General features: G+C 43.8%; 1 protein-coding gene across 2 annotated transcripts in view; it reads right to left on the reverse strand.

The window, feature by feature from the left end:
* Window positions 1–2,628, reverse strand: part of gnao1a (guanine nucleotide binding protein (G protein), alpha activating activity polypeptide O, a) — a 436,666-nt gene extending 434,038 nt beyond the window's left edge. For both annotated transcript variants that reach the window (XM_041191937.1, XM_041191938.1), the window contains exons 1-2: window positions 2,075–2,628; window positions 1,813–1,855 (exon numbers count right to left, since the gene is read on the reverse strand). In XM_041191937.1, coding sequence (XP_041047871.1) covers window positions 1,813–1,855; window positions 2,075–2,192 — 161 coding nt within the window. In that variant the 5' untranslated portion in view covers window positions 2,193–2,628. The remainder of the gene's footprint in view (window positions 1–1,812; window positions 1,856–2,074) is intronic.
* Window positions 2,629–16,664: the final 14,036 nt, after the last annotated feature.

A 16,664-nucleotide genomic window follows, 5' to 3' on the forward strand; every position in this document is an offset into this window, starting at 1 on the left:
TGGACTACAACCTTGGCAGTAACATGCAGATAAGATCCAAGCTCTAATATACAGATCTAGGGTTTCAACCAGTTATGCATGAAATTGGTTTGATCTGGGGTATAATACACAAAAATGTGCTGTTATACATGTAATATTCCATTCCAAATCAAGGCATATAGGTAACCACAAAAAATAGCTTTCAAGCAGATGCATAGGCAAATATACAAACTGGCGCTATACTATACAGGCCTGGGCCAGTCATAGATAGGAACAGAGACAGACCTATTCAAACTCTTCAGCCATTCTGCCAATCAATTAGTATTAATCTTCAAGTCCATTTACCTGCCTTTAATTCATATCTCTATTCCCTTAACCAATATAGATCTACCAAGCTCAGTCTTGAAAATGTCAATTGTCCTAGAATCTACAGTTGTTTGAGGGAAAGGGCTCCAGATTTCTCAAACCCTTTGCATGAAAAGTCATTCATAATATAGTTTCCAGAAAGGCCTTGATTTAATTTTAAAATTGTGCCCCCATGTATAAGATTACCCCACCCAAGGAAGTAGTTCCTTCGTATCTACCCTATTAAATCCTTTTGTTATTTTAAACATCTTGATCAGAACACTCGGCCATCCAAACTCAGGGGAATGCAAGCCTAGTTTATGCAACCTCTCATTATTTAACCCTGTAAGTCCCTGTATCATTCTGATGAATCTACACTTTAGCCCTCCTGAAATGTGATGGCCAGTGCCAAACACAACACACCAAATGTCTGTCTGTCCAAGGCCTTGTACAGCTGAAGCACAATGTCCTCACTTTTGTATCCCAGGCCCATTGAGGCAAAGGCCAATATTCCATGAGTTGCTGATTATTCTTTTGTGCCTGACCACCAGCTTTTCGTGATTTTTGTATATGAACACCCAAGTACAAACACACAGACCCGGGCCAGTAATACACAGATAAAGAGGCCTGAATTATCCTTGTAAAGCAACAACTCATTTGTGCTAATGATGAAGACATTGCCATCACTAAGACACATTTCCTTAGCCCCCAAATTGTGAGGAACCCATACTGTCAATAAAGAAATTAGGATGCAAGGGAGTGGATAGTGAAGGGTGGGACCAACCTCATATGTGATCCAGGTAATCTCACAAATATATTAACAATGAGTGTATCACTAGTTATTGAAGCTCCAAGTGAATTCTGGCTGATTAATTGTAACAGTATATCATAATATTTCGGTTAAAAGAATCTTTAAATGGCAGGTGTTCAATCTGCCATCTGTCAGGTTAAATCCGCATTCTATGTATTTTTTAAATGCCACATAACTGGCCTCGCAGCCGGTTTCAAGCGATCAAACATGACAAAAAAAGGCTGAAAGATGAAAGCTTGGCATTAAAGATTAATTGGTAGCTGGGGATGATTTTCCCCTGCCCCTCCTCCGAAGCTGAGTCTCAGTCCTGATGCATCTTTGCACATTCACAGATGCAAGTCCTGCTATGGAGACAGAGCGACAGCATAAATACACAAGACCCACACCCCTTTCCAAAGAAACAGGAATATTCACAAAAATGAAGACCCAAACCACAAAAAAAATCTGACTCCCCAATCACCACCACATGTTGGGAAAAGTCACGGTCCTTTCACCAAAGTCATCAATATATTGGAGATAGGAGTGTAAGATAATAGCACCATAAACATGGCGGGCCCCTGCCATTAATATATATTTAACCTCAAGATACAGTCTCGACTCAAAATGAGGCGTGAACATATTCACGATATTAAAATCCGTATAAAATGACAAAAAATGTAAAGACAAAAGCCACTTACTTCATTTGCTTTACGATGGTGCTTTTCCCTGATTCTCCCGCCCCTGCGGGAAAATAAAGAGGGAGAAAATGAGAGAAAGTAGCGTTGCGGAGGGGGAAGAAAAGAGGGAGCGCTGGCAAATGTAAGGGGATAAAGGGAGATTAGAGAGAGAAAGAAATAGAGAGAGGTGGTGGCGGGGCGGGGGGGAGTACAGCAGCAGGCCGGCGGAGCAGGCAGAGAGGGAAGGGCGAGCTGAGGGGACCCCGGGCGGCTTTGCTCTTACCGAGAAGCAGCAGCTTGACATCCTTGGCGGCGCTGATGCCATCCTCTTTGATGGTTTTCTCGATGGCTTTGCTCCGCTCCATGGCTGCTCTCTCCTCGGCGCTCATTGTACATCCCATGGTTGCTGCTGGAAAGTAGCTCTGGCCTCTCCTCACTCACTCACTCACTCACACACACACTCACTCACTCTCCCTCTCTCTCTCGGACTGAACCCTCTGTTGGAGACGCCGGGATTTAATCACACATCCAAAGCCAGGGATGAGGCTGGGGGGCGGGCTCGCTTCCTTTCCCTTGCCGGTGAACAGCGGATGGGGAGAAGGAGGGAGACAGACAGAGAGACAGAGAGAGAGAGAGATAGAGAGATCCTTGAAGGGGCTGGGTGGATGTTGCTGTTGTTGTTGCAAGATGCAGCCCAGAGAATGGGGAAGGGTGTGAGAGAGATGAAGAGAGGCTCTGGCCGGCTGTATCTGCCTGTCACGGGCTCAGTCTGGCTGGTGTGTGTGAGTGTGTGGTGTCCGGGGCGGCGGCAGCGGTTCAGCCCGATCGCATCCTTCAGCTGCTCACAATGGAGGGACAGACAGAGAGTGCGCCAGCCTCAGCCCCTCTCCACACTGACGTCAAAGAGACTGTGAGCTTGCGCCAATCCAACACCCAACACTCCCACTGCTGACTGCACCTTAACCAGAGGGAGAGAGAGAGAGGGCAACACTGCTTCTTACAGGAGGTGGCAGAAAAGGCTGCAATTGCTGTGCCTCCCCCCACCCCCCCCCCCCCTCCAAACGAAGCAAGAGCGAATATAATCCATGCGATTGCAAAAAGAAAATCAGCGTTGCATTGCAAAAAAAAAATTACAGTGACCCAATGCAAACACTCAGTGCTCACACATTGAATACAGCACAGTGCAGGATCCATTTCTGTAACACTCTCACATTCATACACATATATGCACTTAAGTTGCATTTATCAAAGGTAAAAATGACTGATCCAAGTGCTATGGGGGCCAGAGAGCGTTTATTGCATCAGAAGATTATGGTGGGGTCTATAAATTGATCACACCCATAATATCACGCTGTTAAACGGATTTGACCACAAAATCACTCGAAATGGGGCACTGAAGCACTGAAGTTACTGTCCATGACGATTTAGTGCCAGGCAGGCAGGGAAGCGCAGCTGCTGTGCGAGTCAGACTGTTTGACGGAGAAGTGAATAGGGAGGGAGGGGAGTTGAAGAAAAATCACAGAAACGCGGGCATCAAATGCATTTTGTTTTTAAATCTAAAATGCTCCGCGAGTGTATTATTGCTGGCAAAGCAAAGCAACCATTTGTGTAAGCCGAGTGGGGGCGGCTGGCAATTCCAGCGCTGCCGTCTTTTACTTCTCCCGGAAAAGCCCGTTCCATTTCCCAGGCTTTCAGGGTGTGGACCTGAGATCTGCGGTCCGCGCGATGCCAACAGAGATCCGAGCCTGGCAAACACTGAAGCTGTTCATTCACCACCCCCCCCACCCCCCCAACCCCTAACTCCTTGTCATTCCTATTGACACAGGTCGGATCAGTGTCATTTGTAAATAATATCAACTGGCCAAACCCCCTGGCCACAAAGCACTCCGCCCTTTCTTTCTCGGATTGCAAATGAAATACACCCCGTGCTTCTCCCTGTGAAACGTGTCTGTCAATTCCAAGTACAGTGACATCTGGATCAATCCACTCCCCAGAACAAGCACTCCTGTAAACATCTGTGGTTTAGTATATCCGATCATCCGTTATCCATTAGGAAGATTATGTTTTACGAAACATTGTAGAAAAAAAAAGTCAATGGCAATATTAGTGAAATGGTTTAAGGCTCGGGCAGTGTGTGTTGCACGTAGAAGGCGGGGTCAGTGGGGGAGGGAGGTGGCCAGGGATGTTAAATTAGTAACTGTGTCAACTTTGTACTGAAAACCGTGGAGAAAAAGGATATTCAGTGATGGTCAGAATAGTATCAGCATTAAGAGTCCTTTTGAAAATTGCTGTTTATACCAAAAGACAGAGCTGCGTTAATTTGGAGCCTTTCACGACCTCAGAACATCCTAATGCGCGTTATAGCTAATGCGAGTGTGCCATTCTGTCGCCACCAATTAGAAATCAGGGCTGAGCTTGTGGCACAGGTCGCAAGAAGCACTGAAGGTCTAGTCGAATCTCCTAACAAGAGGGTGATGGCACAGAGATCGGCAGGTGGATGAACATGGCATAGTGTCAACTTAAAGTCACATTGCCTGCATAAATTATTGCCTTTATTTATGAATTGATGCAGGTTCCTGCCACAAAAGCTTATTTTACCAAAACCATAAAAAAGGTGAACAATGTGAGGTACAATTAGGAATGATGGGAACTACTAAGGAATATGCAATGGGAAGCAATATTATACTGGGAAATAGTGATGATGCAGTGAATATACCACAAGGAACAGCCATCAGTCCAGCAGACAGGAGTACTGTTCCAAGTCCACATACGCCAAGACATACAGTAGATGCAAAAGAAAATCACAAAAAGGACATTTTAGATAGATAGGACCCTTAGAGTCTCTGACAAACTGTGACAAATTAAACCATCAATCTCCAAGAGAGATGAACATCCACAAATAGAACCTCCAAAAGGATAAAAAGATCTGTGAAATTTCTGTTCAGCCTGTTGGAAAATACAAGATGTTTCAAAGTATTCAACATTCCTGGAGTTACAGAATGATAGAAATTTCACTACATAGAAAAAAGTAATTTGATCAATGGGTGCCCAGTCCAGCCATCCATTCAGTTTCATTATGTTGCCTTTCATGTAGAGACTTAACATTTTCTTTCAAATAATTATCATTCCTTTTATTTAAAAAAGATGGATTCTGCTTCCAAACTTCCAGGAAGTTTGTGTATGCATGCCTTCTCCATACAGAAACTCTCCAAAACTCTCCCTCCACTCTTTTCGTGATGATCTTCAAATGTATGACTGCTAATTACCAACTCACTAAGCAGTGGAAATCGTTAACTGATCAAAACCTCTCATTAATCTCAAGCATCTTTATCCCATCTCCATCTAATCTTAGGTTTAATGAAAAAAAAGCAGACCCAGCTTCTTTAGGCTCTGCTTGTATAAGCCTTTCATCCTTGCTGCATCTTATTCTTGCTTTTCCGCTCCCTCCCTGTGACCTAAAGGAAGGCACCCAAAATTGACAACTTTCCACTTGCAGCCTAACTATTGTAGCGTATGCCCAATTATAGAAATTAGGATCTTCTATACTTTAGTTGTATGTCCACTTTTAAAAGGTACCCATCTCTTTACTGTAACTCCCTTTAAAGTATTACCTTTTAGTGTATATGTCCCCTCTTTTATTCATTGCCTCACCCTTTATTTTTCCACATTAAATTCCATCTGCCAAATCTCCTAACTTGTTTGTGGACTCGTGAAGTTTCTGCAGTACTTTTCACACAGATAACCTCACTCCCACTTGTTGTGTTGCCTTCAAATATTTATACCTCTGATCCTATACCTTTGTCCAGATCATATAGAGCGTCATTGTCACTAACAATCTGGAATATGGAACTTGCTACCACGTGGAGTTTTGAGGGGAATAGCTTAGATGCATTGAAGGGGAAGCTAAATGGATGCACAAAAGGTTAGATGAAGTAAGGTAGGAGGTGACTCATGTGGTGCTTAAACTTGTTTGGCTAATTGGCCATTTGATGTGCTGTAAATTCTATGTGCTTCTATGTCATTAAAAAAATATCCATTAGCTATGGGTGTCTTCTGTCATGCTAGCCAACTTAAATATTTGAGTATATATCTGCAATACTTTGCTTTTGTTGCCTTAAAATATTTGTTGCTTTTCTTTAGCTAAAAACAACTCATCCTTGGGCTCATTGAGGCTAATCAAGTAATAAGTCTAGAATCTGAAAGCAGTTTTAGTTACTCACAATTATTTAACTTGGCTCAGCATGGCAGGAGTCACTGTATCCCATTTAGCACCTCAGCATTTATCTACCTTCTTTTCTCACTTTAGATTCTGCTTCATGCTGATTTTTCTTTCCAATACACTTTAAAGGGAAAGTAGACACAGCATTAAGGGGCAGGTTAGCTCCATTGGCTAGATGGCTAGTACGTTGATTGACTCCTATTCTGGCTGAGGCAGACTGGGGACCTGCCTCCTTGCCCTGCCCTTGAGAGTGGAAGGCAATGGCAAACCATGCTGACAAAAACTGCTCAAACTGAAACATCAGCAGACAGTGAGACAAGGACCTGCCTTCAGGCAGAGCACATGTGACATGACATGGGCACATCATGAACTGCTTCTGATGCAATTCTTTTGCATATTAGGAAAAACATATTTCTGTGATCATTATTAATTGAACAAATACCGCTTAAATCCACATTATTCATGCCTTTTAGTATGTCAAATACCTAGATTGTGTCACCTCTCAACCTTTTCTTTGATAATATGAGTGTCCTTTCAACACTTGGAACCAGCAGTGCTGAAATTATCCTGTTGATGCAAAGGGAAAGACCAAGTTCCCTTTGAAAGCAGAGTCCAGAATTACTCAGAATATTCTAAATGTACCTTTAATAACTTCAGAAGTTATGCACCATTCACTTACTGAATGCGTGCACACATACAGGTTTGACCAATGCTATTGTAGTCTGCCCCTAATGCCTTGGAAAATTCAGTTCCATGCAGCAGACGATTTCTGTGAAAGACAGCCACAGGAGCAGAGTTACAATGGGAGGAACTCCAAGACTAAGCCACAAATCCACGAATATCCCAGTAATGACTTCTTTGGTGAACCTGATGAGCTGAATGCACTGATCTTCAGATAAGTCCAGGTAATTCATTTTCAGTTTTTATCAACTTTTTGGTAGGCTTTGACTCCTCTTGGTTAAACTTGATCTGCTGGCAATTAAAATATGATCTTAATCTATTCATTCATGGGATGTGGGCTTCGCTGGCTGGGCCAGTATTTATTGCGCATCCCTATTTGCCCTTGAGGAGGTGGTAGTGAGCTGCCTTCTTGAACTGCTGCAGTCCATGTGTGTAGGTACACCCATAGTGCTGTTAGGAAGGGGGTTCCAGGATTTTGACCCAGCGACAGTGAAGGAACGGCGATATATTTTCAAATCAGGATGGTAAGTGAGTTGGAGGGGAACTTCCACCTATCTGCTGCCCTTGTTCTTCTAGATGGTAGTGATTGTGGGTTTGGAAGGTGCTGTCTAAGGAGCCTTGGTAAATTCCTGCAGTGCATCTTGTAGATGGTACACACTACTGCTACTGTGCGTCAGTGGTGGACGGAGTGAATGTTTGTGGATTTGGTGCCAATCAAGCCAGCTGCTTTGTCCTCAACGGTGTCAAACTTCTTGAGTGTTGTGTGAACTGCAATCATCCAGGCAAGTGGCGAGTATTGCATCACATTCCTGACTTCTGCCTTGCAGATAGTGGACAGGCTTTAGGGAGTCAGGAGGTGAGTTACTTGCCCCACCATTCCTAGCCTCTGACCTGCTCTTGTAGCCACAGTATTTATATGGCTAGTCCAGTTCAGTTTCTGGTCAATGGTAACCCCCAGGATGTTGATTGTAGGGGATTCAGTGATAGTAATGACATTGAACATCAAGGGGCGACAGATTCTTTCTTGTTGGAGATGGTCATTACCTAGCACTTATGTGGTGCGTATGTTACTTACGACTTGTTAGCCCAAGCCTTGCTATTGCCCAGGTCTTGCTGCATTTGGACATGGACTGCTTCAGTATCTGAGGAGTCGTGAATGGTGCTGAACATTGTGCAATCATCAGCGAACATCCCCACTTCTGACTTTATGATGGAAAGAAGGTCATTGGTGAAGCAGATGAAGATGGTTGGGCCGAGGATATTATCCTGAGTAACTCCTGCAGTGATATCCTGGAGCTGAGATGACTGACCTCCATCAACCAAAACCATTTTCTTTTGTGCTAGGTATGACTCTAACCAGTGGAGAGATTCCCCTGATTCCCATTGACTCCAGTTTTGCTAGGGCTCTCTGATGCCACACTCTGTCAAATGCTGCCTTGATGTCAAGGGCAGTCACTCTCACCTCACCTTGGGAGTTCAGCTCTTTTATCCATGTTTGAACCAAGGCTTTAATGAGGTCAGGAGCTTAATGGCCCTGACGGAACCCAAACTGGGCATCAGTGAGCAGGTTATTGTTAAGCAAATGCCACTTGATAGCACTGTTGATGATCCCTTCCATTACTTTACTGATTATCAAGAGTAGACTGATGGGGTGGTAATTGGCAGGGTTGGATTTGTCCTGCTTTATGTGTGCAGGACATAGCTGGGCAATTTTCCACATAGCCAGGTAGGTGCCAGTGTTGTAGCTGTACTGGAACAGCTTGGCTAGTGTCACAGCAAGTTCTGGAGCCCAAATCTTCAGTACTATAGCTGGAATATTGTCAGGCCCCATAGCCTTTGCAGTATCCAGTGCCTTCAGCCATTTCTTGATATCACGTGGAGTGAATTGATTGGCTGAAAGCTGGGATCTGTGATGCTGGTGACCTCCAGAGGAGGCCGAGATGGATCATCCACTCAGCACTTCTGGCTGAAAATTGTAGTAAATGCTTCAACCTGATCTTTCGCACTGATGTGCTCGGCTCCGATTCTTTGAGGATGGGGATATTTGTGGAGCCTCCTTCTCCAGTGAGTTGCTTAATTGTCCACCACCATTCACAACTGGTTGTGGCAGGACTGCAGAGCTTAGATCTGATCCGTTGGTTGTGGGATCACTTAGCTCTGTCGATCACTTGCTGCTTATGCTGTTTGGCACACAAGTAGTCCTGTGTTATAGCTTCATAAGGTTAACACCTCATTTTTAGGTATGCCTGGTGCTGCTCCTGGAATGCCCTCCTGCACTCTTCACTGAACCAGGGTTGATCCCCAGGCTTGATGGCAATGGTAGCGTGGGGGATATGCTGGGCCATGAGGTTGCAGGTTGTGCTCGAGTACAATTCTGCTGCTGCTGATGGCCCACAGCGACTCATGGATGACCAGTCTTGAGTTGCTAGATCTGTTCGAAAACTATCCCATTTAGGATGGTGCGCACAACACTATGGAGGGTATCTTCAATGTGAAGGTGGGACTTCGTCTCCACAATGATTGTGTGGTGGTCACTCCTACCGACACTGCCATGGACAGATGCATCTGCGGCAAGCAGGTTGCTGTGGATGAGGTCAAGCATGTTTTTCGCTCTTGTTGGTTCCCTCACCACCTGCAGCAGACCCAGTTTAGCAGCTCTGTCCTTTAGGACTCGGTCAGCTCAGTCAGTAGTGGTGCTACCTAGCTATCCTTGGTGAAGGACATTGAAGTCCCCCACCCAGAGTACATTCTGCACCCTTGCCCCTCTCAGTGCTTCCTCCAAGTGGTGTTCAACATGAAGGAACACTGATTCATCAGCTGAGGGGTGTACGGTACGTGGTAATCAGCAGGAAGTTTCCTTGCCCATGTTTGACCTGATGCTATGAGACTTCATAGGGTCTGGTGTTGATGTTGAGGACTCCCAGGGCAACTCTCTCCCAACTGTATATCACTGTACTGCCACCTCAGCTGGTGAGACAGGACATACCCAGGGATAGTGATGGTGCTCTCCCAATTTTAGCCCCCAGATGTTAGTAAGGAGGACTTTGCAGGGTCGACAGGGCTGAGTTTGCCTTATTGCCTTGGTTGATGCAGGGTGGTCCGTCTGGTTTCATTCCTTTTTTGAGACTTTGTAGTAGTTTGATACAACTGAATGGCTTGCTAGGCCATTTCAGAGTGAACCACATTGCTATGGGTCTGGAGTCACATGTAGGCCAGATAGGTAAGGACATTAGTGAGCCAGATGGGATTTTACGACAATGGTTTCATGGCCATCATTAGACCTTTAATTCCAGATTTTTATTGAATTCAAATTCCACCATCTCCCATGGTGGGATTCAAACCCCAGTATCCAGAGCATTACCCTGGGTCTCTGGATTACTAGTCCAGTGACAATACCACTACGCCATCGCGTACAAAAGGTATTATATACTAATTAACTTCAAAGTTTGGAACATGTTGGGTTACTTGACTTACTGTATACAACATGTTTTCTTGCAAATTTAAGAATGGACGTCTTTGTTCTTAAATCAGAGTTTCCAAGCTTTTTATTTTAATCGGCCATTTAGTTTTGTACCATAGACTCTCACAGACCAAGTAAACAATTTCAATTCAAGACACTGTGTTCAAGGGTATAGGGTACACATTTTAATTCATTCACAGGATGTTGGCATCATTGACAAGTTCCAGCATTTATTGCCCATTCACAACTGCCATTGAGGTGGGGGTGGAGAGTCACCTTAGGCTGCCGTGATGAAGGCAATCCCACAGGGCCGTTAGGGAAGGCATTCTAGGATTTTTACCCAACATCAACAAAGGAATGGCGCTATAGTTCCAAAGCAGGGTGGTGTGTGTCTTAGAAGTGGTAGTGTTCCCATCTGCTGACTGCCCTTATCCTTCAAGGTGGTAAAGGTCATGGCTTTGGGAGATGCTTTTGAAGAATCCTTGGCAAGATGCTGCAATGCTTCTTGCAGGTGGTAAACACTGTGGTCACAGTGCGCTGGTGGTGGAGCAGATGCTGATCAAACGGCCTGCTTTGTCCTGAATGATATCAAGCTTCTGGAGCATTTTGGAGCTGCACTCCTCCAGGCGAGTGTAGAGTATTCTACCACATGCCTAACTTGTGTCTTGTTTTGTAGGTGGAAAAGCATTGAGGAGTCAGGAGGCATATTACTTCCCACTGAATATGCAGCCTTCGACCAGCTTTTATAGTCATTGAATTAATGTGACTAGTTTAATTAAATTTCTGGTCAATAGTGACTGCCAGGATGTTGATGATGGTAATGTTGTTGAATGTTAGTGGGAGGTGGTTAAAGTGTCTTGTTGGAGATGGGTCATTCCCTGGCACTTTTGAGCACAAATGATACTTGCCACTTATCAGTCCAAGTGTGGATATCACCAAGGTTTTCCCGATTGTGACACAGACTGTTTCACTATATTAACGTTCCGAATGGTACCAAAAGCTCTGCAATCATTAGCAAATATCCCACTTCTGACCTTATGTTGAAGGGAAGGTCATTGATGAGGCAGCTGAAGATATATGGGCCTAAGACACTGCTAGAGGAATTCTAGAGGACAATGTCCTGGGGCTGAGATGATTGGCCTCCAACAACCACAATCATCTTCCTTTGTGCTACATATGTCTCCAACCACTGGATAGTTTCCCACTCCCCCCCGATTCCCTTTGACTTCATTTTGCTAGGGCTCATTGATGCCACATTCAGACAAATGTTGCCTTGATGTCAAGGGCAGTCACTCTTCACTTCACTCTGAAAATCAGCTTTTTGTCCATGCTTGGACCAATGCTGTAATAAGCTCCTGAGCCAAGTAGTCCTGGAGAACCCCAAACTAAGCAGTGAGAATTTGTTTGTGGTGAATACTGCCGCTTGATGAAAGGTGTCATCAACACACACACACACACACACACACACACACTCACACACACAAAACCTTTTACCTCCTCTTCCATCTTCTAAGGCTGGTGATGCCTTCAATGGAACACTATTCCATGGGCCATGGATCATTATTCACTGGTGAATCTTTACAGTAATTATGAGCCTCAGCAGGAAATCAAAATTGACCCTAATGTTGTCCCCACCAGCATCCACGCAAATACAATTCCAGTAGGAATGCTGAACATTGGTTTGGGAACAGGAGCCACACACTTATGGTAAGTACAACAGGATTTTGGACAAGCAGTATTTTAAAGACCAGCTGTTAGAATTGAAGAATATCTCTGGGATTAAGGGGATGGTCAATAGGTGTACCTAATCACACAGCAAGTTGCAGCAGTGACAAAAAAGAGAGTTATCTCCATAATCAAGACCATCCACATGGATCCCAAAGTTAATCAGTGGTGACGAGTCCTGCAATGCATGGTGTAGCAAATGGAAAATTCAATCTTTGTGGTTAAATTGCAAGAGATTCAGATAAATTGTAATGTGCCATTGGTTTCTTTTAAGCAAACAAGCATACTTATGGGTCAATGACACACATGTTAGCTTCTGCAAGAAGATTGCTTTTACATGATAGCAACCTGTTAGTCAATGTGTGCTGACCCCTTGGACATATAGGGTTGGATTTCATGGCCGCAAATCAGGCTCTCCACATGAATAAAATAGGGCATGATGATGTTGGGTTGGCAATGTGACATCATCATGTCAGTCTCCAAAATTATGGAAGCTGAATAGGCACGGAAATCAGACTCATCCCCCATTTTGAAATGATTAATTAATAAGCTATTGCGCTTGTTAATGATGCAATCATCTGCAAGTTTTTGAGCATCGGATGTGAAAATGCTTGGGAATGTTTTATAGCAGCTTTGATGAGGCAGCACAAGAGTGGAAGAAAAGGCCTGCCGCTGGGATAATGGCTGAATGTAGCAGCAGATTCTGCTGCTGAAGGTGGCAGCATCTGTATATTTTCTCAAACACATTTTTTTAAAGCTTTTTTGAGGCTTCAGTAAAAACTAAAGACAGTTTCAGGGAGCAGAGGGCTTTGAAATTTGAAGCAGTGACTGACTTCCTGCTCGCAACATAACACTCCTGCCACATGACGTCCCTGCCTACTGTTTCAATGGGACCCAGAGTGGCCTTAATTAGCCACCTTCCTGCCAGACGGTTACTTATTGGCCATCGATGCTTGATTCGATGAGCTGACACAACGAGGGCAGTAGCAAGCAGACCACTCAGTTTCTGTTCTGCCTCCCTCACCTTGCTGAAAATCAAACTCCAGCCCAAAGATTCTCGATGTGGGAAAAAGAAGCCACATCGGAAATGCTAGTATGGAAGCTGGCCTAACCCTGCCACCTTTCGCATGATGTCACCATCAAACACATCCTCCCCCCTCCCCTTTTTTAGTATTTCCGAGAAACCATTCCCTCAGCACAAGCCTGGTCCATACGTCAAACCCCCAATGCCTCCTCCCCTCGCTATCTTGCCCTAAAAGTGCAAACAATACAACAGCTGCCCTTTTACCTCCTCTCTCCTCAGCGACCAGGTACCTGAACACTCCTTCCAGGTGAAACAGTAACTTACTTGTAGTTCTTTCAATTTAGTATACTGTATTCACAGCTCATGCTACTGTATCCTCTACACTGGGGAAACCAAATGCAGAAACGCCCCCAGTCCTTCCAGTAGCTTGTCATAGAGTCATAGAGGTCTACAGCATAGAAAAAAGCCCTTTGGCCCATCGAGTCTGTGCCGGTCAAACAAGTACCTAACTATTCTAATCCCATTTTCCAGCACTAGGCCCATAGCCTTGTATGCCATGGCATCGCAAATCACATCCAAATACTTCTTAAATATCATGAGGGTTTCTGCCTCCACCACCCTTTCAGGCAGTGAGTTCCAGATTCCCACCACCCTCTGGGTGAAAAAATTCTTCCTCACATCCCCCCTAAACCTCCTGCCCCTTACCTTAAATCTTTGCCTCCTGGTTATTGATCCCTCCAATAAATCTCCCTGCACCTTCTCTAAGATCTTGACACCCTTCCAAAAGTGTGATGTCCAGAATTGCACACGGAAGTCCAGCTGAGGCCTAACCAGCAATTTTTCCTAGTTTAGCATAACTTTATTGTCTCTATGCCTCTATTAATAATCCCAAGGATCTCCTATGCCTTTTTAGCTCTCTTCTCAACTTTCAAATAGTTGTGTACCTTCACAGCCAGGTCTCTTGGTTCCTGAGCTCCCTTTGAGATTGCACCTTTTAGTTTATGTTGCCTCTCCTCATTCTTCCCACCAAAATATATTGCTTCACATTACTCTGCATTACCTTTCATCTGACATGTGTCTTGCCCATCATTTTAATTCTCCATCCCACTCTGATCTCAATTGCCTCAGCCTCCTTTACTGTTACAATGAAGCTCAACATAAACTCGAGGAAGAGAATTTCATCTTTTGATTGGGCACTTAACAGCCTTCTCGGTTCAACATCAAGTTCAACAATTTCAGATCATAAGCTCTGCCTCCATTTCATTAGCCCCATATACACTTTCAATAGACCCAAATTTTGTTTCTTTACTTGTCCCATTACCATGTCCCTTTATTTTACACCAAAATCCCTTTTGTCATTTAACCTCTCCTACCTTCCACCCTTCCATAAACAAATGTTGGCCTTGCCAATGATAACCACATCTCATAAAAGAATAAACAATAAAGAAAAACATTCAAGTTTGTGGGTTCAGTGTGCTGAAGAAACAGTGGCCTCAGAGTCCCGTAAAATAGATTGCTCCAAAAACAGTTTCCTTGACCCTTTCATTTACTGTAACAACACTGGAATCTCCTCCCCCTAAGAGTTACAGATACTAGAAAGTGTGCTCATAGTACCAGGCATCTATAAAAACTTAATGAAGGTACACCTAGAAAATGGAACAAAATGCTGCAAATCTGAAATAAATAGAAAATGCTGGAAAACACTCAGCAGATCTGGCTGCATCTGTGGAGAGAAACAGATGTTTCTCTTTACGTTTCAGGTCAATGATGAGCTCAGAGTGGACATGAAGCGTTAACTCTTTTCTCTTTCCACAGACACTGGTTGACCAGCTCAATACATCTTAGAAAATCAGGTTAGTTCTTGATGCTAATAACTCTGACAGGCATAAGCGCAACACCACTATCCTTCCATCAGTGAACCTACTGCAGAAGAAAAATTAGTCATTCATGTTTTGCATAAAACAGTGGAATAGAAAGAGTCAGAGACAATTTCTGACCAATGTGATATTTTGTCCTTTTCCAGGTACAACATCCGCCTCCAAGTTCTTCCTGTTGGCTACACCATTCTCTCGTATGTTGCCTACATTGGCTCCTTGGATACCATTCCAAAGTGCCAGTGTTGTGAATCCAATCCTTTTTCTCTAGTTTCTCTCATTTTATCTGCTCCATAGATATATAAGTACAGTATGTTCATATTGCAACTTAAAAACGATAGAACCAAGGAGGCTGTGGTTCACCAGATCCATTTCTTTATCAATCCACATCTGATCCGTTTTGGCCTCTAATTAATCCACTTAATTTGCTGAGGAATATTTCATAGTTCTTTCTGTCTCTCTCATCCAAACTGCAAAAAAAATAAACTCAATTAAATACCAGAACACCTGGGATTTACACCCTACCTCATCTTCCTTCACACATTTCCATGATTGCAGCCGTTGAAGGTTGCTCAACTACATTCTTAGGCACATATTCATGCAGTTCTTTTATAGAAATGCCATTCCGTACACCAATGGCTACTAAAGTTGGGAATCCAATCCAGATATCTGCTATCCAGTGAAAAGAAAAATCTTCACACCTCAAACTGTGTTTTTTATATTTATTTCCTCTGGTTGTGCAGCCATATTCCAAATGGAACAAAATTGTTTGCACTGGCATCATTTAATCAAATTTCATTCAATACAACCCTCTTGTATTGGGGTTTGAATAATGAATCCATATGCTGATAACAGAATTCATTTTAACCAGTACTTTATCAACCATCAAAACCACTTTGTGATTACCCCACAAAGCCCTTTTTCTTCTTTCTTGCAACATATTCAGAGCTTCCAATCAGCACAACTGGATTATGTCCACAAGAGACTAATAATTTTTAAGCGCCCTTCTTCTTGCTTGTTAAGATGCTGAGTGTGATCAGTATAAAATGAGCTCTGATTGTCTACCACACTCTACTAACAACAATAAATTATGTTGCTCATGATTAGAAATTACTGAGTTCCCAGAGAGTGGTCTTCATTTGTAATTATTAATTGAACTGTGATTACAAGGCCTTCAAATGTTAGAAACCTACCTCTGAAGTCTGTGGACATAAGTGGGCAAACAAGGAAGATCCTGTGAACGCACAGAACAGAACCAGCAACTGAAAGAATCTGAAACAGGTTCTCTGGTCAATGCCTGGGCTCTCAACAAATGTTTCCTGGAGACCAAGACACATGAAAATACTCTCTGGGATACAGAGGGCTCTGATTCACCCATGAGATTTTAAAAAATTATTCATTCATGGGATGTGGATTTCGTTAGTTGGGCCAGCATGTATTGCCCAATGCCGAAGTGGTGGTGAGCTGCCTTCGGAACGACTGCAGTCCAGGTGGTGTAGGTACACCCACAGTGCTGTTAGGAAGGAAGTTCCAGGATTTTGACCCAGCAACAGTGAAGGAATGGCGATAGATTTCCAAGTCTGATGAGTGACTTGGAGGGGAACTTCCAGGTGGTGGTGTTCTGATCTAACTGCTGCCCTTATTCTTCTAGATGGTAGTGGTCGTGGGTTTGGAAGGTGCTGTCTATGGAGCCTTGGTGAATTCCTGCAGTGCATCTTGTAGATGGTACATACTGCTGCTACTGTGTGTTGGTGGTGGAGGGAGTGAATGTTTGTGGATGGGGTGCCAATCAAGCGGGCTGTTATGTCCTGGATGGTGTCAAGCTTCTTGAGTGTTGTTGGAGCTGCACTCATCCAGGCAAGTGGCGAATATTCCATCACACTCCTGAAT

The sequence above is a fragment of the Carcharodon carcharias genome, chromosome 7 (genome assembly GCF_017639515.1).
Source record: "Carcharodon carcharias isolate sCarCar2 chromosome 7, sCarCar2.pri, whole genome shotgun sequence".
Classification (NCBI taxonomy): domain Eukaryota; kingdom Metazoa; phylum Chordata; class Chondrichthyes; order Lamniformes; family Lamnidae; genus Carcharodon; species Carcharodon carcharias.